The following is a 27,831-nucleotide window of genomic DNA, read 5'->3' as shown; positions in this document are numbered from 1 at the left end:
AGACTTGACTTCAAGTCCCATGATATGCCCCAAAAATCGGAGTAACTTTCAGTCTTATTGTGCCAGACCAACGGATTCTGAGATCAGAGTCCTGCCTGGAACTGGGTGCGATCATGATTGGCTTGAGTGTGGCTGTGTTGGGGTCTTCCTGCTGCCTTGTGTCCAGTGCTGTGCCTGGGTGGGCATTGGGCTGAGTGGAAAGGGCACCAACTGACTTCTCTCCCCATGGCTGCAGTGGTGACAGTGATGTGACATGAGGTCTCTTGAAGAAGGGCCTTGTCACCTTGGGTCTGACTTGCTCTTTCCCCTGCAGGTTCATCCCACTGACGACCATGAGCTTTCCCACACTGGGACAGCTGGGAGTGGAGAGGCTGCTGGAGGACCTGGCCCTGGCCATGTCTGCTCTGGAGGTCCTTCCCTGGAACCTCTTCCCAGCACTGCTCCGAGAGGCCATTGTCAAGAGACGCATGGAGGTGCTGAAGGCTGTGGTGCAGGCCTGGCCCTTTGCCTGCCTCCCGCTGGGAGCCCTGATGAACCAAGGAGACCTGGAGATGTTGCAAGTCACTCTGGAGGGGCTTGATATGCTGCTGGAGCAGAAAGTGTGGCCCAGGTAAGAGGGACCCAGGTTGCAGGCAAGGGAGGACCCCAGAGTCCAGGATGAGGCACACCAGTCAGGGAGAGTGGGGTAGACCCGTGAGACAGCACAGAGCCAGAGGATCACAGGCTCTCTGCTGAGCTGTGGTGGAACAGGGCTTCTGGGCGTGGAGGGTCACAGGGATGGCTGCAGGCATGGCAGCAGGATCCCCACCTACCTCATCCCACAGGTGAGAAGAGTGGGGTAAAAGTGGACAAAACTGCAGGAGACCAGTGGCTCACTCCTTTCAGCTTAGCCTCTTGGAGGGCAGCTACGTGGAAGATTCTTCAACCTGGATTAGAAAGTCCCTGAGATTCTCTGCCCCAATCAACCAAGAAAGAAAGTCAGAGTGGCAGTGGGGCTCTAGTGCCACATCAACCAGTCTTGAGGGGACAATCCTAAGGGGCGGCGTCCAGGTCCTGCCTTCAAGTTCCATTACTATTGCCCAATTAAAAACTAAGAACCCAGAAAAAAAGAGCAAGAGCAAATGTGGACGCTAGGGGAGCTAAGTCAAATCAAAGCCGGGAATGGAGATGGTCTGGTGTCTGCTCTGAGAATATCCTGTGTGTCCCCCAGGAGATGCAGACTGCGGGTGATAGACCTGCGGAATGTGTTCCCCAACAACTGGACTGCCAGCGACTTAGCCTTACATCGAGCCTGCTCTGCAGTGGCCCTGACTGACAACCCAGCAGCCAATCAGCATCCAGAGATGGCAGAGCAACCACCCTTCCGGGTAGTCATCAATGTGTTTGTCAGCATTGGCTCCCTGGATTGTGGCCTCTCCCACTTGCTCCAGTGGGCTGAGACAAGAAAAGGCCAGGTTCAGCTGTGCTGTAAGAAGCTGCAGATTCTTTCAGAGTCCACCTCAGATTCGACCTCTAAAGTACAAAGCATTCTGAACGTGCTTCATCTGGACTCCATCCAGGAGCTGGTTGTGGAGGATTTATGGAATCATAAAATCATGGCAAATATTGTTCCTTATCTGGTCCAGATGAAGAATCTTCACATCCTTTCTCTCTCCAAAACGACCATGGAACGGTGTACTTCGAGTGCACTCAATTTGCATGCATACTTGTTCCAACTTCTGCATCCAGAAAACCGGAAAGATCTCATTACTGGATCCAGAATCCGTTACGAGAAACTAGACAAGGTCTTCAGGTGAGGATCCCAATTCAAAGGTAGCTGGGGCAGGAAAGGCTGGGAAGCTTTCATCTACAATCATCTGCATTTCTTCCCACCAAGGGGAGGTGACCCAGGGCATCAAGTTGGTAGAATTCTTGACTTCAGCAAAAAAGATCAGCCAGCACACAGAGAAGAACTGGCCTTGGCTTGAGTGGATATGAGCCAGCCTCGAGTGTGTGGGGTGATGTTGAGAGGACACAGGAAGAGTTGTGCTCTCCTGCGCATAGGGCTGAGATTTCACCTGGCCTCTCCATGGCACAAATCCTCAGGGTGCATACTGGGAGCATGCTCAGGCAAGAAAGCCCACTGTGGACTCGGTAAGGGTGTGTGGCTGTGAGTTCCTCTGTAGGAAGGGCGTCTGAGCTCACAGGATGGGAAGTGGAAGGCCAAGAAGACCGTACTGTTAGGGGAATAGGAAAGGATGATTTTGCTGAGGTTTGGGGGATAATGAGCCCAAGGTCAGGAAGCCAGATGTGAGGAGAGGGGGCTGGAAGATAGGCAGCATGGGTCAGACTCAAGGACACTGAAAGGAAGCAGCCTGGGCGATGGAGGGACACAGGGCTCAGGCAGCATTCTCCTGCAATTGGTCTCCATTGATGCATGAGGACAACCTGTGAGGACCGTGTCCCCAAGTCTGCTCTGCTCACCACCATTCACCCAGTCTCTCTGCTCTCTTCAGCTCCCTGAGGCCCTTGACGACTCTGTCCTTGAGTTCACTATCATGTTGGACAGCAGACTTGACACATCTGTCCCAGTGTCCCTGCACCAATCAGCTGAAACACCTGTATCTCTCGAATATGTATTTGGGTCACTTCAGTCCTGGGCCGCTTGGAGCTCTGCTGGAGAAAGTGGCTGGCACCCTGGAGACCCTGGCCTTAGAACACTGTGGGATCGATGATGCCCAGCTCTCTGCCATGCTGCCCACCCTGAGCCAGTGCTCCCATCTCAGCTTGTTCAGCTTCTATGGGAACCCCATCTCCCTGGCCACCCTGCAGAACCTGCTGAGGCACACAGCCAGGCTGGGCCAGTTGAGCCATGGACTGTATCCAGCCCCTCTGGAGAGTTGTTACCACCAATGTCTGCTCTGGTGTGAAGTCAACCAGGAGAGATTTTCCCTGCTCTGGGAGAGCTTGGTGCAGGTCCTGAGGGACATTCAGCCAGCCCATCAGATCCAGATCTGTACTTCCTCCTGTACGAGGTGTAAAAAGCGCGAATTCTGCAGCTTGGCACTAAGTGGCAACTGCGTAGTTGCACAGAAGTATTCCTTTCCAAGGACATTTACAGAGTGTATCTTTTGTACATGTCACTAGTTTAAGCTATTTTCTTGGCCTCTCTTCGAAAGAATGATGAGTTACCCACTCAAGACACTGCTACATCCTAAAGTGGTCACAAATCCCAGACCATTCCTGAAGGATACAGAAAAGAGAGTCAGGAGCCGTGACTAATGCCTGTCATCCTAGCTACTCACGAGGCTGAGACCTGAGGACCAAGGATCAAAGCCAGCCTGGGGACAAAAGGACCTGAGACTCTTATCTCCAATTAACCTCTAAAAAACAGGAAGTGGAACTGGGCTCAAGGGTAGGGTGGTACTCTGGAGCGATTGAGCTCAGGGGCAGTGCCCAGGAGGATTCAAGCCCCATGACACACACACAAAAATAAAATAGGAAAAGAGCAGAAGAAAGAAGAGGACAATTTCCTCTCCCTTCCACTTTAACTGTCAAAAATGTGGTGTTGGTGTTGTGGGCACCTTGGGCCCTGTGTCCTGTGTGTGCTGGTGGGGTGGATTCTACCTGGGAGGAACGAGAGGGAATTGTGGTTTTCCTGTCTGGCCCCATGGAATGGGCACATTTACTCTGTTCATTTGACTTCATAACAATAAAGAGATATTTTGCTTTATGGCTTCTTTTGTATTTACTTTTATTATCGGGGTCATGTGTTATTATCGGGTTAGAGTTCTATACGGAAGCAAGTGAGTGTATTTTTCTTGGACATCCGGTCGCTCTCTCATGAATAAGGACGTCTGTAATCAAGGGGTCAGTGCTCGTGCCTGTCATCCTAGCTGGTATCTTAGGGTGGTTTTTAATTGCATTTCCTTTATGAGCATGGATGATGACCATTTTCTCATTGTTTTTCCTTTGCCATTTTTACCTCTTCTTTGATAAGTCTCTCTTTATTTCCCTTGCCCATTTAGTGATTGGTTTGTTGGGTTTGGAGGAGGATTTGTTTCTTGAGTTTCCTGTAGATACTTGATATTAACCATTTGCCTGATGGATTATTGGTATATATTTTTCCCAGTTGGTTGGCTGACCTTCTACTTTATTAGCTATGCCTTGTCTATGTAGAAGCTTTTTATTTTTAGGTAGTCCCATTTGTGAAGCCTCTCTCCAAATTTTTGTGGCACCAATTCTTTTTTTTTTAGGGGGGAAGTTCTTTCTTTCTTTCTTTCTTTCTTTCTTTCTTTCTTTCTTTCTTTCTTTCATCCTCTTTTGTTGTGTGTGTATATATATGCATGTGGTACTAAGGATTGAACCCAGGGCCCCAAACACCTGCTAAGCAAACACTCTATCACTGAGGTCCATTCTCAGCCCAAAGGTTTACTCCTTTTCAACTTGGATTAATATATATTTTAATCATCTTTCTCCCCATTTTTCTCCCTTCTTCACTTCTTGCTATTCATATTTCTAGGGAGGCACTGAAATTATCCTTTTGATGAGGATATCTGTCTTGTCCACATTCTACTATATGCAAAGAAATGCCTTGGTACCCCTTTGGGTTTTTTTTCTTCTCTAACAGTACTGACAAAACAGCATGAAATAGGATGATATGTGGCTCAGCGTACTGAGAATGGAAGAACTTTCATCAATTAAGCCAAGAAGAGTGATGACAGTGGGAAAGATGATATTTTTAAAAAATTATTATTCTTTTATTTTTTATTTTTAGTTCAATAATTGTTCTTTATTGTCAGGGTGATGGGGTTACAGTTACATTTGTCAGGTAGGGGGCACGTTACCTCAGAACATTCCCATTTTTTGAACATTCCCTACCCATGTTTTCTCCCAATTTCCCTCCCCCCGACTCCTCCCATTCATTTTGTTTTTTCCTTCCCTCCCCTATTTCAAATAAGCAAATAAATACAATATACCACGTACCAAAGTCAGATACAATAACAACATGAGATAAACCATAAGGAGAAAAGAGAGAAGGAGGGGGAGAGAGAAGAAATAACTTCATATAGTACATTAATATATATTTATATCTTCTCTCTCTCTCTCTCTCTCTCTCTCTCTCTCTCTATATATATATATATATATATATATATATATATATATATATCTTGTTTCCATATCCTGGATTTCATTTCGTTTAGCCTCATCCTTTATGGCCATATGCACATAGTCATTGCACTATTGATTTTTTAAAATCAATTCTTGCAGGTCATTTTGATTCCCTTCATTATTTATATGTACTTAGCAATTGGGTTATTGTGATCCCTTGCTAAGAATATCAGAGACATATTCTAGTCATTAAAAATGACGGAAAATATATAAGCTATATTTTTTGGAGCCTGGCTTCCTTCACTTAATACAAATTTTTCCAAGTCTCTACATTTTCTTACTAATAAGGCAATGCTATACTTTCTGATGGAGGTATAGAGCAATACTGTATACACACATAATACATATATATATATATATATATATGCCTCATCTTCTTGATCCATTGATATACTAAGGGCATCTGGGTTGGCTCCACATCTTAGATGTGGTAAATAATCCTGCAAGGATAAATGCTGAAATGTTAAATAATGCTGGTAGGTTTAGTATGGCCTTGTTTGTGTTTATTTGGGTAAATGCCCAGGAATGGGATTGCTCTAGGAGAGTTCTATGTTTATTCTTCTGAGGAATCTGCACACTGCATTACAGAGTGGTTGAACAAGTTTGCACTTCCACTGGCAGTGTAGTAGCATTTCCTTCTGGCCACATCCCTGACAACATTTGTTGTTATTTCCTTTTTTATTAAAGAATTTATTAACATTGATTTTTACATCATATTTCAAATGACCCGTTTAACAAACATGTATTCAAGAAGGGAAACTCTACATACAATCACTGGCACTTAGTTTTTAGAACATAATCAAAATTAGGCTAAGGATTTGTATATCAGAGATACATATTAATCTATGTAATAAACATTATATCTATGTAGTTGTGTTTATATTTCTAATGCCATATGCATAGCATTGGGTATGCAAATATTGAGTCCTTGCTCTTGTACTGTTTGGATCTAATAGCCACATATTAAGGATATCATGCGCCTTTTGTTCCTTTGGTCTTGACTTGTCTCACTCAACATGATTCGCTCTAGATTCATCCACTTCCCTGCAAGTGCCATTATTTTATCTTGTCTGTTGGCTATGTTGAATTCCATATATATATATATATATATCACATTTTTTGTATCCATTCATCTGCAGTAGGGCATCTGGATTGTTTCCATTGCCTGGCTATTGTGAATAGTGCAGAGATAAACATAGCTGAGCAGGTGTCCTTATCATATCTTGGGTTATGATGTTCAGGGTAGATGCCCAGAAGTGGTATGGCGGGATCGTAGGGAAGGTCAATTTTCAGTTCTTTAAGAAACCTCCACACTGCTTTCCAGAGTGGCTGAACTAGTTTACATTCCCACCAGCAGTGTAGTAGGGTTCCTTTTTCTCCACAACCCCACCAGAATCTCTCATTGTCTGAGTTCAAAATCTTGGCCATTCTTGTTGGGGTAAGGTGGGTCTGTCTATTTGTTGACTGATTCAAAAACCAACTTTTTATTGATTGGTTTTGTGTATAGTAGATCTTATTTCAGTCTCTGATATTTCTGATTTTATTTTTGCTATTTCTGTCCTTCTACTTGTTTTTGAATTAACTTTTTCTTGCTCCTCTAGGTGTTTCAATTTCTTTTTTAGGTTATTTACATGCTCTTCTTCTGTCTTTTTAATATGTGTTCCTAGTGTGATAAATTTGCCCCTTAGAACTGCCTTTGCTGTGTCCCATAAGTTCTTTTGTGATGTCTCTTGATTGTCATTATATTCAAGGAAGTTTTGAATTTCTTCTCTGATCTGATCTGCAACCCAGGAATTTTTCAGAAGTGTGTTGTTCAGCTTCCAAGTGATTGAATGTATTTTGACTTCTACTGCATTTTTCAGAACTAGTCTGACTCCACTGTGATCAGATAGAATGCATGGGATTATATCAGTCCTCTTGTATCTGCTTAAGTTTTCTGTATGAACTATTATATGATCTATTTTGGAGTGTGTTCCATGTGGTGCTGAGAAAAATGTATGAAGTTTCACCATTGGATGGAAGATTCTGTGTATATCTGTTAAGTCCAGCTGGGCTATGGTGTCATTTATGTCTATGGTGTCTTTGCTTAACTTTTGTTGAGTTGACCTGTCATTTGGTGAGAGTAGTGTATTAAAATCTCCCACTATGATTGTGACTGAGTCTATCTTGTTCTGTAATTCTAAGAGAGTTTACTTGGCGAATTTGGGTGCTCCCATGTTGGAGGAGTAAATGTTTATAACTGTAATATTGTGAGTTTGGATTGTAGCCTTTACTAATAGGTAATGGCCATCTTTTTCTTTATGTACTGATTTTACTGAGAAGTTAATTTTGTCGGAGATTAAGATTGCTACTCCTGCTTTTTTGCCTGGTGCATTGGAGTGGAAAATTCTTTTCCATCCTTTTCCTTGGAATTTTTTTCTGTCTTTGGCAGTGAGGTGGGTCTTTTGGAGGCAACATATGGATGTATCTTGTTTCTTAATCCAGTCTGCTGCTCTGTGTCTTTTGATTGGATTGTTCAGCCCGTTCACATTTAGGGAAATTATGGAGAAATGGTCAGTGTCCATTGTCATTATTTAGTTTTACTTCTAAGTTTCTTCCTCTCTCTTTTTTCCCCTTTTGTGTTTAGTGATTTACAGGTAATTGCTTCTTGATGGGGGTTCTTGATGTTCTGCAATTTGTTCTTGATTATTTAATATTTTTGTAATGGTAGTTTAGTGTGCACGTATTCATATACCTTCTGTTGGGAGTGAAATATTCTTGTTTCTCCCTCAAATGTAAACGCTAGTTTTGCTGGATATATCAGTCTAGGTTGGCAGTTGTTGGTCTTCAGGACATGAGTGATGTTTTTCCAAGCTTTTCTTGCATTTAGGATTTGGGTGGAGAGGTCTGCAGTTATTTGAATTTTTTTCCCGTTGTAGTATAGCTCTTTCTTTGTTTTTGCAGCATTTAAGATCAGCTTCTTGGTATTCAGGTCCTGTGTTTTTACTATGATATGTCTAGGTGAGTTCTTTCTAAGATCTTGCCTATCTGGAGTCCTGAAACCTTCAATAATGTGAGTATTTTCCCTTTTAAGGTTGAGGAAGTTCTCTTCTATGATTTTGGTGAATAAGGGTTTCATTCCTTTGTCCTGGTACTCTGCCCCCTCATTGATCCCTATTAAATTAGATTTCTTGGCTGCGTCTGCGACGTCCTGGAGTGCTGGGAACCAAACAGCTGTGGCTATGACATCCAGAAACTATACGTTTCTGTAAGCTGAAAGAATTTAGAAATTGTAAGACTCTGTCTGTAAATTGAAACAATCACTTATTGTTTCTACTACCCCTTCCATGACAACCCAACTGCAATATTCTGTTAAGCAAATAAAATTTGATTCATGTATCCTGTTTGGCAGAACAGTTTGACCACCTCCTGACCCCCTCCCCAGGTTTGTTCCAGGTACATGTTGTGTAGAGATAGTTACTAAACAATGTCACAAGGCAACCTGCCTGTGTCAATCACCTTTCTGCTAAACATATATATTCTGCTGTGCAAAAATAAAGATTGAGACCTTGATCAGAATACTGTCTTGGCCTCCTTTCTTGTGTCTGGTTTGTCTCCCATTCAGGTCTACTCCTCTTCGAGCTCTAGTTGCAGGCTGTGGCAAGTGGCGCCCAACATGGGGCTCGAGACATGGAAACCTGAGCTGAACGTCTCTAGGAAAGCTGGCTGTTTTCTTCAGGTCCCCACCTTGGGTAAAAGAGGACCCACATAACGGCCACCACAGAGGGACTTGTTTGCGACACAGGCCCAGAAAGGTGAGAGAAGATCCGTATAAGGACCACCACAGAAACCATCTGTGACACAGGCCCAAGAATGAGGACCACCACAGAGAAACCCATCTGTGGCACAGGCCCAAGAAAGGTAAGGAGAGCGACGATTATGGGACAAACACTTAGTAAGCATGAGTTGTTTATTCAAGGGCTTACAACCTCACTCAAGGCACGAGTAACAAGGGTTAAAAAAAAGATTTGGTAGATTTCTTTATGTTTCTGGAGGATCTTTGTCCTTGGTTCCCACAAGAGGGAACTATAGATGAAAACAGGTGGCAGCGTGTAGGTGATTGTCTTAAAGACTTTTACCGCACTTTCGTCCCCGAAAAGGTGCCTGTTTAAGCCTTCTCCTATTGGAATCTCATAAATGAGGTGCTGCAGGTCCGCCATTATCAAGCAGATGTCTCTGAGGTAGTAAAAAAAAAAAAATGGAGAAACCTTCCTAAAGGAAAAATGTAAGGGAAGCCAGGCTTCTCTTCAAAAAGCATCTTCCAAAGCTTCCCATCCCCCTCCTGCCGCTTCTCCCTGTCCCTCCTCTCCATCCCTATGCCCACAGATAGCAGTGGTGCTCAGCCCGATAAGCCAAAATCCATTTATCCTGCTCTTTCGGGTATAGACTTTGGTGATATTGGTGATGATGTCCTCTCCCCAGGAGAAGAGACCTCACTAGAGGAAGAGGCAGCCAAATATCATAACTCTGATCAGCCTCCAACAGCCTCCCTTTCAACCAAGCCTCCATCTTATAAAATGGCCCCTCTCTTCTGTGCTCCTGCGCTTGCCTCTGCGCCTGTAGATGATTTGACAGAAGTTACCCGACAAGCCATTGTAAGAGTTGCCAGAGAAGCCCAGTCCTTAAAAACTCTTGTTCAGATTAAAAAGGAAAAGTCTGACTTGCTTAAACAGCTTCGAGAACTAGATATAGAAATAAGTTCCTCATCCAATACCTCACTGAAAGCTAAGACAAAGATAGATGAACTCTTCATGCCTTTCCCGTAACTAGATCTCAGGTAAAATCAGCCAAGAGCCCCCCTAATAAAACAGAAAACCAAGGAGATAGTGAAGGGATAGAAGAGGAGGAAGAGGATAGGGAAGAAAGGGAGGCAGATAGTAAAGAATCAGAAACCTCCTGAGAAGAGGAAGAAAATAATCCCCTAATTATTAAAGCCCCCAAAATACCATCCCTTAAAATTCAACTTAAAAGCGCTGTCTCCATGTATGGCCCCATTGCCCCCTTTACACTCTCTCTTTTAGAATCCATGAGTGAAGACCGGCTTACAGTAAATGACTGGGGAATGCTAGCTAAAGCTGCACTTAGCAGAGGCCAATATCTTTCATGGAAGGCTGATTATGCTGAAAGATGTCAGGATATTACACGTCGCAATATGATTGCTACAGGTCCGTCTAAGACATGGACCCTAACTATATTATTAAGACAAAGTCCCTATGACAACAATGACAAACAAGGCAAATTCCCCCTAGAGCTACTTGTTCAAATTCAGCATGCAGCCCTTCAGGCTTGGAAGAGCCTCCCTCCTCAAGGGTCAGCTGTTTCTTCCATAGCAAAAATTCGTCTGGGATCCCAGGAGCCATTCAGTGAATTTGTGGGGCACCTTTCTGAGGCTGTGGAGTGATTTATAGGGCGCGAAGAGACAGATAATGAACTCATTAGACATCTTGCCTTTGAGAATGCCAATTCTGCCTGTCAGGCTGCAATACATCCTCATTGCCGTGGCAAAACTCTTTCTGATTATATCAGACTTTGTGCTGATGTTGATCCAGCCTCACGTAATATTGGATTGGCTATTGGAGCTGCCTTAAAAGATTTTACCCAGGGACCCAAGGCCAAGACATCCTTTCACTGCAAACAGCCTGGTCACTTTTTGAGAGAGTGCCCGGCCCCTAAGGCAGAGCAGCCTCCCCCTTCATCAATTTGTCCCCGATGCAAACGAGGAAAATATTGGGCCTCAGAGTGTAAGTCCAAAACTGATATCCAGGGAAATCCATTGCCCCCGAAGCGGGGTAACTTGATGAGGTGCCCACCCCAGGGCCCCAAGCCAACACTGGGATTGAACCCTGGGGCTGTCAGGTTCGTCCCCCAATCTCCAGCTCATCTAATGTCATCTCCCTCATGCGAGCAACGCCAGGACTGGACCTCTGTGCCACCTCCCAGTCAATACTGACTCCTGATTCCGGGACTCAGATCCTTTCCACTGGAATTTTTGGCCCTTTGCCCCAAAACACATTTGGCTTAATTTTGAGACATGGAAGCTCCACCATCCAGGGTCTTAATGTTTCACCAGGCATTATTGATAACGATTATACTGGGGAAATCAAAATAGTGGCAACTGCTTCTCAAGGACCTATAACTATTTTCCCTGGCTAGAGGATTGCTCAATTGGCATTGCTTCCTCTCATTACTAATACCCCCGGTCATGAACGCCGGAGAGGCACTCATAATTTTGGCTCCTCAGATACCTATTGGGTACAGGAAATTACACACAAAAACCTTTATTAAAATTAAAATTAGATGGAAAGATTTTTGAGGGCATTGTTGATACAGGAGCAGATGCTACTATTATTTCCAGTAGGGATTGGCCTTCAGCCTGGCCCCTTTAACCCTGCTATGACTCACTTAAAAGGAATAGGACAGACTTCTAACCCTCTTCAAAAGTCTAAAAGTATTTTGTGGGAAGACAAGGAAGGAAACTGAGGCATGGTGCAGCCTTACGGAGTCACTAGCACCCCGGTTAACTTATGGGGCAGAGACATTCTTTCTCAAATGGGACTCATTATGTGCAGCCCCAATGAATTAATTACTCAACAGTTGCTTAATCAAGGATATCGCCCAGGCCAAGGGCTGGGAAAGAATTCTCAGGGACTTACGTCGCCCATCCAGGTCGATGCTAAGGCTGACTGTGCTGGCATAGGCTATAAAATTTTTCCTTAGTGGCCATTGACATGCCTGTACTCCATGCAGACAAAATTTCTTGGAAAAAGACAGAGAGCCTGTGTGGGTTGAAAAGTTGGCTGCAGCCACAGCATTAGTACAGGAACAGCTTGCTGCAGGCCACATTGAATCTACCACTTCCCTTCGAACACACCCATTTTTGTAATAAAAAAGAAATCAGGAAAGTGGAGATGTCTTCAAGATCTTAGGGAAATTAATAAGGCCATGATTCCCATGGGTGCCCTTCAACCTGGCCTTCCTACTCCAGTTGCCATTCCCAAGGGATATTATAAAATTGTTATTGATTTAAAGGATTGCCTTTTCACCATCCCTCTCCATCCGGAGGATCACCAATACTTTGCATTTAATTTACCAGTAGTGAATTTTAAAGGCCCTATGCCTAGGTTTCAGTGGAAAGTTTTGCCCCAGGGGATGGCCAACAGCCCTACATTATGTCAAAAATTTGTTGCTCAAATTATAGATCCATTTAGATGAAAGGATCCCTCTCCCTATGTAATTCATTAAATGGATGATATTCTTCTTGCTGGACCAGATGCTGATTGCCTTCTCCATTTTTCTCAGCAACTCTCAAATGCTCTTACCAGTGCAGGTCTTCAAATTGCACGAGATAAGATTCAGTTAAAACCTCTGTATCTATTTTTAGGCTTTGAGCTTTTTTCCAATAAAATATTATCCCAAAAAATTCAATTTAGGACTAATCATCTTAAAACCTTAAATGATTTCCAAAACTCTTAGGTGACATCAACTGGCTCCGCCCCCATCTTAAACTGACCACGGGAGAGCTTAAACCCTTGGTTGATATTCTTAGAGGGGATTCCGACCCCCTTTCTAAACGCTCTTTAAATGCTCCTGCTTGAGAAGCCCTCTCCAAAGTAGAGGCAGCCATTTCTAACCGACAAATTACCTTGTTAATTATGACCTACCCTTACAGTTTGTCATTTGTGCCTCTAGTTTCACACCCACTGGAGTCTTTTGGCAGAAAGGACCCCTTTATTGGGTACACCTGCCTGCTGTACCAACTAAGGTCCTTACCCCCTACACTAGGTGGGTGATGGAGCTAATTAAAATAGGAAGGGAACAAAGCAGAAAAATATTTGGCAAAGACCCAGATAAAATAATTTTACCATATACTCCCATCCAGATTCAATGGTTAATTCAAAATGATGATGATTGAGCTGTTTTGTGCATTTCCTTTTTAGGCACCTTTGATAATCATTATCCTGTTGATAAACTTCTTCAGTTTTTGCGATATCAACCCATTACCTTCCCTGTGCAGACCTTCCAAAAGCCCCTTCCTAATGCCTCCATTGTGTTCACACATGGCTCCTCCAATGGGCAAGCTGCCTTTTCTATTTTTTCCATATATTTTTTAATTGTAATTAATAGAAGGGTTACATTATATTTGCCAGATAGAAGGTGCATTAATTCACATACATTGATAACCTTTCTCATGTCTTGGTCCCTGCCTTTTCTATTAATGGCAAAATTACTTCCTTAAAGTCCCCCTATTGTTCTGCCCAGTTGGTTGAGTTGTTTGCAGTTTTACAAGTTTTTGCTCAGTTACCTACGTCCTCTTTTAATCTGTACACTGATAGCGCCTATATTGCTCATTCTATATCATTTCTTGAAACAGTGCCTTTTATTAAGCCTACTACAAATGCTGCTCCCCTATTTTTCTTAATTCAACGATATATTCAAGCTAGAAGTTGCCTCTTCTTTATAGGCCACATCCGTACCCACTCTGGCCTCCCTGGACCTTTACAAAAGGTAATGAAATAATAGACCACGCTACCCAATTGGCACTTTTGACTGAAAATGACCTGATAGCCCAGGCCAGAGAGTTTCATTCGCTACATCACCTTAATGCCCAGACCCTTCGTCTTCTTTTTAAAATCGCCAGAGAGCAGGCATGGCAAATTGTCAAACAGTGCCGAAATTGTGTTACCCTGTTGCCAATACCCCGTTTGGGTGTTAATCCCTGAGTGTTGATTCCTAATGAATTGTGGCAAATGGATGTTACTCAGGTTCCTTTCTTTGGTACTCTTAAATATCTTCATGTTACTGTTGATACCTTTAGTGGATTTATTTTTGCTACACCACATTCTGGTGAGGCCTCCAAGAATGTTATCACCCATGTGCTTAATTGCATGGCAGTTATGGGAAAGCCTAAGACTATTAAGACTGATAATGGCCCTGGATATACTGGCAAAAATTTTCAACATTTCTGCCGCCAGATGCAAATAAAACACATCACTAGTATTCCCTATAATCCTCAAGGTCAAGGAATTGTCCAATGAGCTCATCAAACCCTTAAAAATACTTTTCAAAAGTTAAGAACACAAACCTTTTATCCCACAAAAGGAACTCCAAAAAATATTCTTCATCATGCCCTATTTTTTATTAATTTTTAACTCTGGATATTAATGAAAGCTCTGCAGCTGATGGCCTTTGGCACCCCCAAAACATTAACAATTATGCCACTGTCATGTGGAAGGATCCTCTGACCTCCCAATGGAAGGGCCCTGACCCAGTGTTGATCTGGGGAAGAGGATCAGCCTGTATATTTGATAATAAAGAAGGCGCTGCTCGTTGGCTCCCAGAATGACTCGTAAAGCCTATTGATGACTCACCTTCCAGGGGAAGCTAGCTCCCTGAGAGCAAAAACCCTTTCTTCTATTTTAGAAAATCATCAAAGATGCTGTGGACCCTACAAGTGTCAGTCTTGCTGCTGCTGCCGTCATCAGTCATTGGAGGATTCAGACCTCTGCTAAATAAAGAAGCCCTCCTACAATCCCTTTATGGCAACCCGTGTGATTGCCATGGGGGATGGATTAGTAGTATTCCCACCAAATATATTCAACATGTAGACTGTGGTACTTTTGATGCTTATTTGCCGCTCATAAGCAGTAGTGTGGGAGGATTTCAGCAACCAGTATGGCAGTGTGCTGATAAGCCTAAGACCATTCCCCCCTGCGGCGCCCGGCACCCCTGACCAGCAGGGAAGAACGGACACCACCCGAGGATCCTTCTCGTATCACGCTTTATTGAAGAGCAACTTGATTGAAGGGAGAGCTGAAGCAGAGGGGCCCGGGGCAGGGAAATGCAGCTGCTTATATACAATCAAGGAACACGGGGCTTTTGCCATTGGCTGCTCTGTTGCCAGGGCCATTTTAAAACTCGGGATTGGTCAGGCCTCTGACGTCATACGCGCAGACTCAGTGGAACGAGCAAAGGCTCCGCACTCACATACCAAATAAGGAGAACTAAGAAGTTGTTTACAAGGAGCGAGGCAGGGAACAGGCGCCATCTTGTAATGGCGGGCGCTCCGGCTCCCCACACCCCCCTATAAAGGCAAACCAGGATCATGTCCTCCTTCATGTACCTCTGCAACCCAGATGCATTCCTCCTGCTATGATGAATTATGGGAATGTGTTTCTAATAATAATTATTAATTCATTGCTGTTTTAAAACAAACCAAAACCGCTGTAGTGGGTGGCAATTGGAGTAATAACCCTCAAGTGTTGGGTTCCACTAATAAATATACCCAGGCCTCCTATTCTGGAGTTGTAGAACAATATGGATGTTGGCCCAAGCATGCACCAATTCACATTTCAAATGGAGGAGGCCCAAATGGTGTTATCAGAGAAGCTAAAGTTCATAAAAGGTTAATAGAATTAAAAAGAAAATTATATCCTAAAATTAATTACCATCCATTAGCCCTCCCCAAGCCTAAACAGACAGGTCTGGATGCACATACTGCTAATATTTTAGAAGCCACTCATAGCATGCTTAATTATTCCAATCCTTCATTAGGGGAAGATTGTTGGTTATGCATGTCAATGGGCACACCAATGCCAATTGCCATTCGGAGCAATAACTCCCTTAGCCCTATTAATTCTACCTTAAATTGCAGCCTTAGCCTTTTCTTTAAAATTCAACCTGTTGGCTTTAATGCTTCTTTGTGCTTTTTTGGTCAATTTCAGAATAATACCTTTTATAAAGATGTGGGAGTAGTTTCTTTTAGCAATTCTTTAGCAGTTATTAATTATTCTTCTCCTACTATTTCCCTTTGCCCACCTGTAGGAAAAGTATTTATCTCTGGAGGCAACCTGGCCTTTACCCAACTTCCTATAAATTGGACCCGAGTTTGTGTACTTGCTTCATTGCTCCCCGATATAGACATTATTCCTGGAGGTGAATCTCTGCCAATTCCCAGCCTAGAAATGATAGGAGGAAGACATAAATGGGCTGTTTTTATTCCCCTCCTGGCAGGATTGGGAATCACTGCAGCCCTAGGTACAGGAACAGCAGGATTGGGAGTGTCACTACACTCTTACACCAAATTGTCCAGTCAGTTAATAGAGGATGTTCAGACATTGTCCAGCACTATTAGTGACCTTCAAGATCAGACCGACTCCCTGGCTGAGGTAGTTCTTCAGAATAGAAGAGGGCTAGATTTACTCACCGCAGAACAGGGAGGAATTTGTTTGACTTTACAGGAGCCGTGCTGCTTTTATGCAAACAAGTCCGGGATTGTTCCAGACAAGATTAAGAACCTCCAGGAAGACCTGATCAAATGACGCCAAGAATTGTTCCATAACCCCTTTTGGACTGGATTAAATGGAATGTTGCCTTACCTCCTTCCCCTCCTAGGTCCTTTGTTTGGAATTTTGATTATTGTATCCATAGGACCATGCATATTCAATAGAATCATGAACTTTTAAAACAGCAAATTGACTCCCTGGCACCTAAACCCCTTCAAATTCATTATCATAGGGTAGATTTAGCGGCTCAAGAGGCGGGTGAAGGCACAGGGGCCACCATCTCCTACTATTCAAGCAGATCAACAAAGAACAGCAGTTCTACCAAGGCGGCCTGAACCTGAACTGGCTAGATGCAGACCATGGGCATCTATGGAAGGGTAGAACCGAGCGGTATCTCCCGACGAGGGCTTAATGCAAAAATTCCATTCGGGCTCGTGGAAGCATACCCATCTGCATAGAGGTTGGATCCGGTTAAAAATCCTCTCCCCTCACAAAGGATCCTATAAAGCACTTCAGGGGGATGGGTCCCTAATTCCTTCCATGGGTTAATGCCAATCTTGCTTAGAAAAATGTTTTCTCTATAATATGGCTCTGCCTCAACCTGCTTCACCTGTATTATAACAATATTGGCCTTTTAATAATTTAAATAAAAAGGGAGGAGATGCTGTGAACCAAACAGCTGTTACTATGACATCCAGAAACTATAAGTTTCTTTAAGCTGAAAGAACTTAGCAATTGTAAAACTCTGTCTGTAAATTGAAAGAATCACTTATTGTTTCTACTACCCCTTCCATGATAACACAACTGCAATATTCTGTTAAGCAAAAAGAACTTGATTTATGTATCCTGTTTGGCAGAACAGTTTGACCACCTCCTGACCCCTCCTCCAGGATTCAGGTTTGTTTCAGGTGCATGTTGTATATAGTTACTAAGCAATATCACTAAGCTACCTGCTTGCGTCAGTTGCCTTTCTGCTAAACATATATATTCTGCTGTGCAAAAATAAAGATTGAGACCTTGATCAGAATACTGTCTTTGTCTCCTTTCTTGTGTCTGGTTTGTCTCCCATTCAGGTCTACTCCTCCTCGAGCTCTAGTTGACTACCCTGCAGGCCGAGGCATGGCTGTGAGTTCCTCTGTAGGAAGGGCGTCTGAGCTCACAGGATGGAAAGTGGAAGGCCAAGAGGACCGTGATGTTAGGGGAATAGGAAAGGATGATTTTTGCTGGGGTTTTGGGGATAATGAGCCCAAGGTCAGGAAGCCAGATGTGAGGAGAGGGGGCTGGAGGGAAGACAGCATGGGTCAGACTCAGGGACACTGAGGAAGCAGCCTGGGCGATGGAGGGACACAGGGCTCAGCCAGCATTCTCCTGCGATTGGTCTCCATTGATGCATGAGGACAACCTGTGAGGACCGTCTACCCAAGTCTGCTCTGCTCACCACCATTCACCCAGTCTCTCTGCTCTCTTCAGCTCCCTGAGGCCCTTGACGACTCTGTCCTTGAGTTCACTATCATGTTGGACAGCAGACTTGACACATCTGTCCCAGTGTCCCTGCACCAATCAGCTGAAACACCTGCATCTCTCGAATATGTATTTGGGTCACTTCAGTCCTGGGCCGCTTGGAGCTCTGCTGGAGAAAGTGGCTGGCACCCTGGAGACCCTGGCCTTAGAACACTGTGGGATCGATGAAGCCCAGCTCTCTGCCATGCTGTCCACCCTGAGCCAGTGCTCCCATCTCAGCTTCTTCAGCTGATGGGAACCCCATCTCCCTGGCCACCCTGCAGAACCTGCTGAGGCACACAGCCAGGCTGGGCCAGTTGAGCCATGGACTGTATCCAGCCCCTCTGGAGAGTTGTTACCACCAATGTCTGCTCTGGTGTGAAGTCAACCAGGAGAGATTTTCCCAGCTCTGGGAGAGTTTGGTGCAGGTCCTGAGGGACATTCAGCCAGCCCATCAGATCCAGATCTGTACTTCCTCCTGTACGAGGTGTAAAAAGCGCGAATTCTGCAGCTTGGCACCAAGTGGCAACTTCATAGTTTCGCAGGAATATCCCTTTCCAAGGACATTTACAGAGTGTGGCTTTTGTACAGGTCACTAGTTTAAGCTCTTTTCTGGGCCTGTCTTCGAAAGCAACATGAGTGACCCATTCAGGACACTGCTACATCCTAAAGTGGTCACAAATCCCAGACATTCCCCAAGGATAAAAGAGAACTGGGAGCACTGGCTCATGCCCTGTCATCCTCGCTACTCATGAAGCTGAGACCTGAGGATCAAGGATCAAAGCCAGCCTGGGGACAAAAGGACCTGAGACTTTTATCTCCAATTAACCTCTAGAAAACAGGAAGTGGAGCTGGGCTCAAGGATAGGGTGGTACTCTGGAGCAGTGGAGCTCAGGGACAGTGCCCAGGCAGAGTTCAAGCCCCAAGACACACACACACAAAAAGGAAAAAAGAAAAGAAGAAAGAAGAGGACATGGGCCGGGAGTTTGGCCTAATGGTAGAGTGCTTGCCTAGCATGCACCAAGACCCGGGTTTGATTTCTCGGTACCCCACATAAATAGCAAAAAGCCAGAAGTGGTGCTGAGGCTCAAGTGGTAGAGTGCTAGCCTTGAGAAAGTCCAAGAACAGTGCTCAAGCCCTGAGCTCAAGCCCAGGACTGGCACAAAAAAAAAAAGAAAAGAAAAGAAAGAAGAGGACAATTTATTCTGCCTTCCAGTTTAACTGTCAGAAACGTGGTGTTGGTGTTGTGGGCACTGTGGTCTCTGTGTCCTGTGTGCTGATGGGGTGATTCTACCTGGGAGGAACAAGAGGGAATTGTGGTTTCCCTGGCTGGCCCTGTGTAATGGGCACATTTACTCTGTTCCGTTGACTTCATAACAATAAAGGAGATATTTTGCTTTACGGCTTTTTAGTATTTACTTTTATTATCGGGGTGATGTGCAGAGGGTTCAAGTTCTATACAGAAACAAGTGAGTCTATATTTTTCTGATTATACAAAATAATATTTACTGAAATTAATTCCAGATGAAAATTAGATGTCTCTGGTAGTTTAAGGGGAAGCACAGAAATGGGGGAGCAAAGGGTGAACAAATGTAGCAGTAGTGCTCATTGGACACTGTGTTGAAAATGATACAACTTGTGGGTGGGATGGAAGGGAAAAAACTGGCAGAGAGGGAGGGAAGAATGAGATGTTCAGAAAGAAATAGATTCTTATGTAATGGTAACTTCTCTATATCGTCTTTTTTAAAACAATAAAAATTTTAAGGCCAGGCATCCTAGCCTCTCAGGAGGTTGCCTAGCTAGGTTTGAAGTCATTCCAGGCACGAATGTCTGTGAGATTCTTACCGATCATCAACCACCAAGAAGCTGGAAGTAGAAAGATGGCTCAGGAGTGCAATCCTGTCTACTCAGCAGGCTGAGATCTGATTATCTGGGAGAGAAGCCCTGCCAGACAAGAAAATCCTTAGGACTTTCATCTGGGTGTCTGCTTGGTTTTCTGGGATGAGACTGTCTCCTGCTAGGCCTAGTTGTGTTCTCCCCACAGACTTCTCACCACAGATGAGTCTAGAAACATCATCACCTATTCCTGGTGTGTGGAGAGTTAGCAGGGGCTCCTGCACCACTGCCCCACTCCCATCATGCCTTGCACCTAGGTTTGAAAGGAGACAAAAGCCAGGGACTTGTGTGGCTCAATTGTGTCCTCCAGAGTCTTTTTTAAATTTTTTTTGCCAGTCCTGGGCTTGAGCTCAGGGCCTGAGCACTGTCCTTGGACTTTCTCAAGGCTAGAGCTCTACCACTTGAGCCTCAGCACCACTTCCAGCTTTTTGCTATGTATGTGGGGTACCAAGGAATCAAACTCAGGTCTTCGTGCATGCTAGGCAAGCACTCTACCACTAGGCCAAATTCCCGGCCCCTCCTCCAGAGTCTTTTCAGAACTTGGAGGGCCTAGGTCTTCCTTTTGAGCTGAGGTCAAGGCAGGGCCCCAATTTTCCTCCCATCCTCAGGTCCAGGGTAAGAGCTTGTGAGGAAGGGGCTCAGTGCTGCTCTCTGGGCTGTAGCCAAAGAACCTATGATAAAATTGTGTCAGTAATTTTCTTTGAAATATGAGCTAAAGCTGGGCCCCATGGCCCACACTTGTAATCCTAACTACTGACATGTGAGGATCCAGGTTCAAAGCCATCCCTGGCAAAAAAGGACCTGAGACCTAACTCCAAGTAACCTTTAGAAAATGGAAGTGGGGCTAAAGGTAGGGTGTAGGGTTGAGCTGAAGAGCTCAGGGACAGGGCCCAGGCCCAGGGGTAGGGCAGTAGCCTTAAGCTGAAGAGCTCAGGGAAAGTGCCCAGGTTGAGTTCAACCCCAGTGACCCACAAAACAAAAAATGAAAAACAAAAGTATAAATATTCTCCCGTCCCGCGGGTTCAGTTATTCGTCAGGCTCGAGGAGGCACCTCCTAAGAGAAGAAAACCAATGGGGGAAAGAGAGGAAGGAGACCGGGCGCATAAAGAAAGACAGAGACAATCTGAGTCGCGTCAAGGTCTCATTTATTAAAAGTAAAGCAGGGTTTATATACCCTGAGTGTAAGGAAGGGAGTATAGAGGGGGGGGACGGAGAGTTTTTGCGATAACAAGAACGGGAAATCTCAAGGTTAGGGGTGGGTCAGGCTATTCTTTTGGCCATTGTGCTAACCCAAGCGACACAACCTGCGGTTATTCCGAGAAGTATTTTGTGCAGATGACTCAACCAGGTGCGGTTTGCTCAAGGCTAGAGGGTCTTTGCTTTGTTCGGTTTAACTCCTTGGTCTCTGACAATTCCCCCTTTCCTTTAAAGAACAAGGTCTCTATAGGTGGAGAGAACACCCTGTCTTAGGCTATATGGAGGGACCCTTACTCCTGGCAACATGCCTTGTTGAGCCGGCCTCGACGGCCTCTGTATGTTGTGCCACCCAGGGTAAGCTCCATAATAATCCCATCATTGGATGCTCTCTAGCCGCTTGGGGTTTATCAGCCAAGAAGTGTATGAAACTGGAGCCCTCTTTCGGGAGTGCTTGTTTCGGACCCTACAGGGTCATCCTGAGCCTCTAAGCGATGATAATGCACCGAGATTAAGTTTTTGGAAAAGGCAAAATCAATTTGATTTTTTATAAATCGCGTAAGGCGCTGAAAAGCCCAAGGGCCAAAAGAAATTAGGAGGAGAAGTCCCACAAGGGGGCCCAAGAGGGAGGGTAAAAGAGTTGATAGCCAGGGAGATGTGGAGAACCAATTTTGATACCAAGATTCTTGTTTTTCCCTTTCTCTTTTTCGCTTTTCTAGGCTAGCTGTAATTTTTTCTAAGCTATCCTTAACAAGTCCTGTTCTACCTACATATACGCAGCATTTTTCCTTTAAAGCCGCGCATAAGCCTCCTTGCTGTAGAAAAAGCAAGTCTAATCCTCGTCGATTTTGGAGGACAACTTCTGCCAGAGAGCATCACCGTCAATAGCATCATGCAGAGTGATGACGGGGAAGGCCTCATCATCATGGTTGTTGACCTGTAAAAGAAAAATATTTTTGTTCTCAGGCGCCACCCTGGAATTAATTATATGGCTTTATTGTTTATTATATGTTTTATTAATCTTTCAGGCAACCATCTAGCTCCCCCTTCTTTAGAATTATAAATGCAAGCTGATCCTTTTCCCCAGATAATGACTGGGTCAGGGCCATTCCATATTCCCGTCAGTGGGTCTTTCCATAGGGCCTGGGCGTAGTCTGTTTGTGTGGTGGGATGCCAAAGGCGTTCTGCGGCAGATTTGCCATTAGCGTCAAGGGTTAAAAAGTTTAAAACAAAGAGAGCATGTAATAGTAAAGTCTTATAGTTTCCTTTAAGGGAATATAATGTCTCTTGTGACGCAAGTTTAATGAGGATGTTTTTTAAAGTCTGATGAGCCCTTTCCACTATTCCTTGTCCTTGGGGGTTGTAGGGGATTCCAGTAATATGTTTTATGTTCATTTGGGAGCAAAATTGTTTGAACTTTTGACTGGTATATCCGGGCCCATTGTCCGTCTTTATAGCTTGGGGTTGTCCCATGACAGAAAAAACATATAGGAGATGGTTTATAACATCTTTTGTGGCCTCCCCTAAATGAGCAGAGGCACAAATAAATTCACTAAAGGTATCAATGGTAACATGTACATATTTTAATCTTCCAAAGGAGGGGATATGAGTAACATCCATTTGCCAAAGTTGTCCAGGTATGAGCCCTCTAGGGTTTACACCTACATGGGGTTCAGGGAGCAGGGTTAGGCAATTTCTGCAGTTTTTAACAATTTGTCTTGCCTGTTCTCTAGTAATTTTAAATTTTAAGTGCAGGGTATGAGCATTAAGGTGGTGAACAGCATGGGCCTCTTGTGCAAGGGTCACCGGATTAACTGTTTGAGATAAGGTAACTATTTGGGTTGCCAAGTCAGCTAATTCATTGCCCCGGGTTAGTGGCCCAGGTAGGCCAGAATGAGTACGAATATGTCCTACAAAGAAAGGGTACGAATGTTGTCTAATAAGTTTTTGCAATTCAAAAAATAATTGAAAAGTAGGTGTAGTAGGCTGAATAACCGGAACCATTTCTAAAACTTGTAAAGCTCTGACAACATAATGGCTATCCGAAAACAGATTAAAAGGGTGGGTCTTTAATAACTGAAAAACACAAAGTGCAGCAAATAATTCTATTAACTGAGCAGATTTAAAGGAAGTATTTACAAAGTGGGAAACATTATTAATAACATATGAAGCTTTTCCATTTTTCGAACCATCAATAAAGATGCTCAAAGTATTGGGGATGGGCTTTATCAAGGTATTTTTTTAGAAAAACGAAAGGAATAATATTAAGGAATTGAATAAGTCTGTCACTGGGCATGTGAGTATCAAAGGTACCCTGGAACCCAGTGCATAAAACAGCCCAATCATCTTGTCTTTGTTGTAACCAATTAATTGTTCCTTAGAGTAAGGGGTGATTATGATATCAGGATCCTTGCCAAAATATCTGACAGAAGTCTTGAGCCCCAGAAAAATAAGTTGGGAGACCAAAAAGGGGTAGGAGGGGAGTACCTTGGACTGAGAGGCGGAGGCATGAATCCATAACAGGGGCACGTTTTTTTGCCACAATAAACCGGTGGGTGTAAATTCTGTGGCAAAAATGATTAAATAAAGGGTCAAGGAGGGGTTGAAGTAACCTATATTTTGTTGTGTAATGGCCTCCTCTAACTTTATTAGGGCTTTTTCAGCTTCGGGCGTAAGTTTTCTGGGGGAGGAAGGGTCAGAATCTCCCTGTAGAATATTAAACAGGGGTTTGAGTTCTCCTGTTGTTAATTTAAGGTGAGGACGTAGCCAATTAATGTCTCCAAGGAGTTTTTGAAAATCATTTAGACAATTTAGCTTATTCCTTTTGATTTGAATTTTTTGAGCATATATTAAAGAGGGTTCTAATTGAAAACCCAGGAAGAAGAAGGGATAGCAAGTTTGAATTTTTTCTGGGGAGATAAAAAGTCCTCTGTCTTGTAAAGCAATAACTATTTTTTGAGTCACTTGATGTGCCTCCAGTTCTAGTTTGGCAGCAATTAATAGGTCATCCATATAATGTATAATATATATATGAGGGTATTGAACACGAATTGGGTCTATGGATTGAGCCACAAATTTTTGACAAAGAGTGGGAGAATTAGCCATACCCTGTGGCAACACTCGCCATTGAAAGCGGGGATTAGGGCCCTTATGGTTTATCACGGGTATGGAAAAGGCAAATCTTTTACAATCTCCAGGATCGAGGGGAATGGAGAAAAAACAGTCTTTTATATCTATTACAATTTTAAAAAATCCTTTAGGGATAGCTGTGGGAGAGGGCAGTCCAGGTTGTAGGGCTCCCATGGGTGCCATGGTTTTATTAATTTCCCTTAGATCCTGCAGTAACCTCCAACTCCCATTTTTCTTTTTTATAACAAATATGGGCGTATTCCAGGGAGAGGTAGAAGGTTCAAGATGTCCCTGCTCTAATTGTTCCTGCACCAACTGAAGAGCAGCCTGAACCTTTTCTTGAGGCATGGACCACTGGTCTATCCAAACTGGATTGTCAGATTTCCAAGTTATTTTATTGGCTTGGAGTGCAGGGGGAGCAGTGGTCTTTAGGAAAAAAGGTCGGTCCCAAGACCTTTTCTATCCCATTTAGGGGTGGGTATAATTGGGTGACTAATTCCTTGCTCATGCTTTCCCAGCCCTTTTCCTGGCAAATATCCAGACTTGAGCATCATGTTAGTCACAGTCTCATTAGGACTGAACATGATAACTCCCATTTGGATCATTATATCTCTCCCCCATAGATTTACAGGGAGTCCGTCCACCACAAAAGGTTTAACTGTCCCAATGTTTCCCTCTGGTCTGTCCATGTTAATATTTTAGAACTCTGGAGTGTATTTTGAGTCTGCCCAATACCTTTTAAATGGGTAGCGGTGGGTTCCAGAGGCCAAGAGATAGGCCAATGTTGTTTTGCAATGACAGTAGCATCGGCCCCTGTCTCTAAAAGACCCAGGAATTGTTTTCCTTCCAAAAAAAAGTTTTAAAGTTGGTCGAGATTCTGTCAATTGATGTACCCAAAATATATCTGTTGATCCTGGGGTAGAATTGCCACGCTGGGGATGCTTCTATGGGAACTGTCCTGTTACGGGCAGAGGGAGGGCTTGTGCAATGCGTTGGCCTGCCGATATGGCAAGAGGGCCTTGAGAGGCATGAACTAAAATTTTTAATTCGCCTGAATAATTGGTGTCAACCACCGAGGGAATGACAGAGAGTCCTTGCAGTGAGCTTGAAGCTCGGCCTATAATAAGAAAAAACATTCCTGGCGGGGGAGGCCCGAACCTTCCAGAGTTTATAACAACTGTTCCTTCCTCTGGAGTTATAATTCTGGTGGTGGAGGAACAGAGGTCCAGTCCTGCGTTGCCTGCAGTGGCTCGGAACAAGTCTGAGTCAGCGATGTTTGCATCAGAGGCAGATTTTGGGCGGGAGGGGTCATTGGTTGTCGTGGTGGGTAGGTAGGGCCCCCTACTGGGGCCTGAAGCCCGTTTCCCGAGATCGCAGATTGGGGTTCAAAGCCAGTATCAGGCAGGACATGATACAAGACTCTTATTTCCAGTCCCCGACTCTGAAAAAGCCACAAGTGGGGCCACTCTGGCTCAAGTGGTAGAGACCTACCTTTGAGAAAAGAATCTCAGGGATTATACTCAAGCCCTACATTCATGTCCCAGGAATGACAGAGGGCAATTTAACAGACAAAAAATGCCCGTGGCTCATTTGTACATCTAGTCTCCTAGATGGTGAGTCCCAGTGGAGCTTAAGGAATCAAATGCCAGCATTGAGCAAACAATTGAAGATTGTGAGTATAAAAGCTATCCGTTAAAAAAAAAAATCCAGTTTGTTTTCCTTATTTTTTTTGCCAGTCCTGGGCCTGAGCAAGGCTACAGTCTACCCCTTGAGCCTCAGCACAATTACCAGGTTTTTTCTATGTATGTGGTACGGAGGTATCAAACCTGGGTCTTCGGGCATGCTAGGCAAGCACTCTACCACTAGGCCAAACTCCCAGCACTCTAGTTATACTACAGTATTGCCAGGTTTTTACAGGAGGAGATAACTTGAGTTTAAGAGCGTGCTGAGCTTATGCCTATAATCCGAGCTACTCAGGAGGCTGAGATCTGAGGACTGATGTTCAACTTTGGCCAGAGAAAGCAAGTCTAATAAACTCATAACTACAATCTGCATTTCTTCCCAAATGAAGTGGGGATGTGGGCACAAGTGGCAGATCTGTGAGCTTGAGACAAAAGCTCAGGGACAGTATCCAGGCATCACTTCAAGCCCCCAAAGTGTTAAAAAGCAGCCTATTTTATTTAGAGGAAATTTCTAGCTGGTTTCTGGTAGCTTACACTTGGAGTCCTTCTCTGGGGAGTCAGTTCTAAGGATCACAGATCAAAGCCACCCCAGGCAAGAACATCGCTCAGAGTCCTATCTCCAGTTCTGTACACAGCCACAGGCTTGACCACACACCTGCCCCCAGACAGGTTCCCTTCTGGATGGGGCAAGCACCCCATCTTGGCCCACAAGGGACAATAGTCCACACCTGAATAGAGCATTGCACTATTTTTTACTCCCCCATTAAGCCCTATATAAACCTACAGCAAATTCAAACCCACCACAGCTTAAAACTCGGAGAGAAGGTCTGTGTCCCTCACTGTGCCTCAATAAACGGCCCTTCCCTATTGATGGTTGAGTCTGGCCTATTCCTTTTCTGTTCTCCATTTTCCTAACAGACATGAGGTTGAGTCAGACCTGGGACCCAGACTCTGAGCCATGATCCTGCTTCTAATTCCAGCACAAGGATAGGGACCAAGCATCAGGGGGCTCCTCAAGTGACGACACAGAGTCCTTCATGAAGCCCTATGGCCTCTGGTCCTGCTTCAGTCTGCCTTCTCTCCTTTGCATGTTTTCCCTGCGCCACTGTGTCCATGTGTTTCTCCATAGCATCATCAACCCAGCAGCCATGCCTCTGCTCCAGACTGGGGACAGTCAGATTCAGCTCACATAGCTGATAGCTGCTCAGGCTCTGGGACCCACACCTCAAGTCTAATTCTGAAAGCTGGCAGTCTGTTTTTGAGAGAGACTCTGAGAGGTCCTCGGGCACCTGAGGAGAGAGTAAATGGTTAGGTCTGAGGACTGAGGACAGGTGGTGGGGTGGGGACGGCCTCAAAGGAGAGGACCATTTGGTATACAGGATGCAGGCTGTTGTGACCACAGCCAGGACGCTGTGTGGTGAGGAGGCAGACAGAAGTCACAGTGCCTGCCCTGGAACCTGCCCTCAAGCACATGCGTCCTAGAATGGTGCTGTATACCCTCATACAACTTGCCAGCTGTTATCTGCATTAAAATGGGCAGAAATGGCTTCAGACATACAAAGTGAACAAGGAATCACTGCTGTTCTGGTGAGAGAGAGAATGGAAAGAAGTGCAGGGAAGTAGGGAAGGTGTTAGGGAGGAAGGCAGCAAAAGCAGAAAGGTAGCAGGAAGGAAGCAAGCAAGCAAGGAAGGCAGGAAGAAAGGGAGGCAGGAAGGAAGGAAGGAAGGAAGGAAGGAAGGAAGGAAGGAAGGAAGGAAGGAAGGAAGGAAGGAAGGAAAGAGGGGAGGGGAGGGGAGGGAGGGAGGGAGGATGGACTTATAGACATGACTGCTCAGTATGGATCTCTTGTACCTTGGGCGAGTCCCCCAAGTCCGTCTCAAGCACAGAAAGACAGGGCATGGAGGAAAAGTAGACATGCATTTGTGGTTTACCTTCTGAGATGTACGAGGTTGTAACT

General features: G+C 44.4%; 1 protein-coding gene across 1 annotated transcript; it reads left to right on the top strand.

The window, feature by feature from the left end:
* The first annotated feature begins 329 nt into the window (after positions 1 to 329).
* Positions 330 to 27,066, top strand: LOC150062468 (PRAME family member 12-like). Its single transcript, XM_090334017.1, has 5 exons — positions 330 to 610; positions 1,211 to 1,792; positions 2,496 to 3,007; positions 18,213 to 18,459; positions 27,003 to 27,066. Exons 1-5 carry the CDS (start codon positions 333 to 335, stop codon positions 27,064 to 27,066), a joined length of 1,683 nt encoding a protein of 560 aa, XP_090190143.1. The 5' UTR covers positions 330 to 332.
* The last annotated feature ends 765 nt before the right edge of the window (positions 27,067 to 27,831 follow it).

The sequence above is a fragment of the Megascapheus bottae genome, chromosome 6, assembly GCF_031878675.1.
Source record: "Megascapheus bottae isolate mThoBot1 chromosome 6, mThoBot2.hap1, whole genome shotgun sequence".
NCBI classification, from domain to species: domain Eukaryota; kingdom Metazoa; phylum Chordata; class Mammalia; order Rodentia; family Geomyidae; genus Megascapheus; species Megascapheus bottae.
This window is presented reverse-complemented; position numbering and strand designations above follow the sequence as displayed.

Coding starts and splice junctions, on each gene's coding strand:
- LOC150062468 (XM_090334017.1), top strand. CDS start 333: ATGAGCTTTCCCACACTGGGACAGCTGGGAGTGGAGAGGCTGCTGGAG. Junction 1,793..2,495: donor AAACTAGACAAGGTCTTCAG/GTGAGGATCCCA, acceptor TGCTCTCTTCAG/CTCCCTGAGGCCCTTGACGA. Junction 3,008..18,212: donor CCAGATCTGTACTTCCTCCT/GTACGAGGTGTA, acceptor CTCCCATCTCAG/CTTCTTCAGCTGATGGGAAC.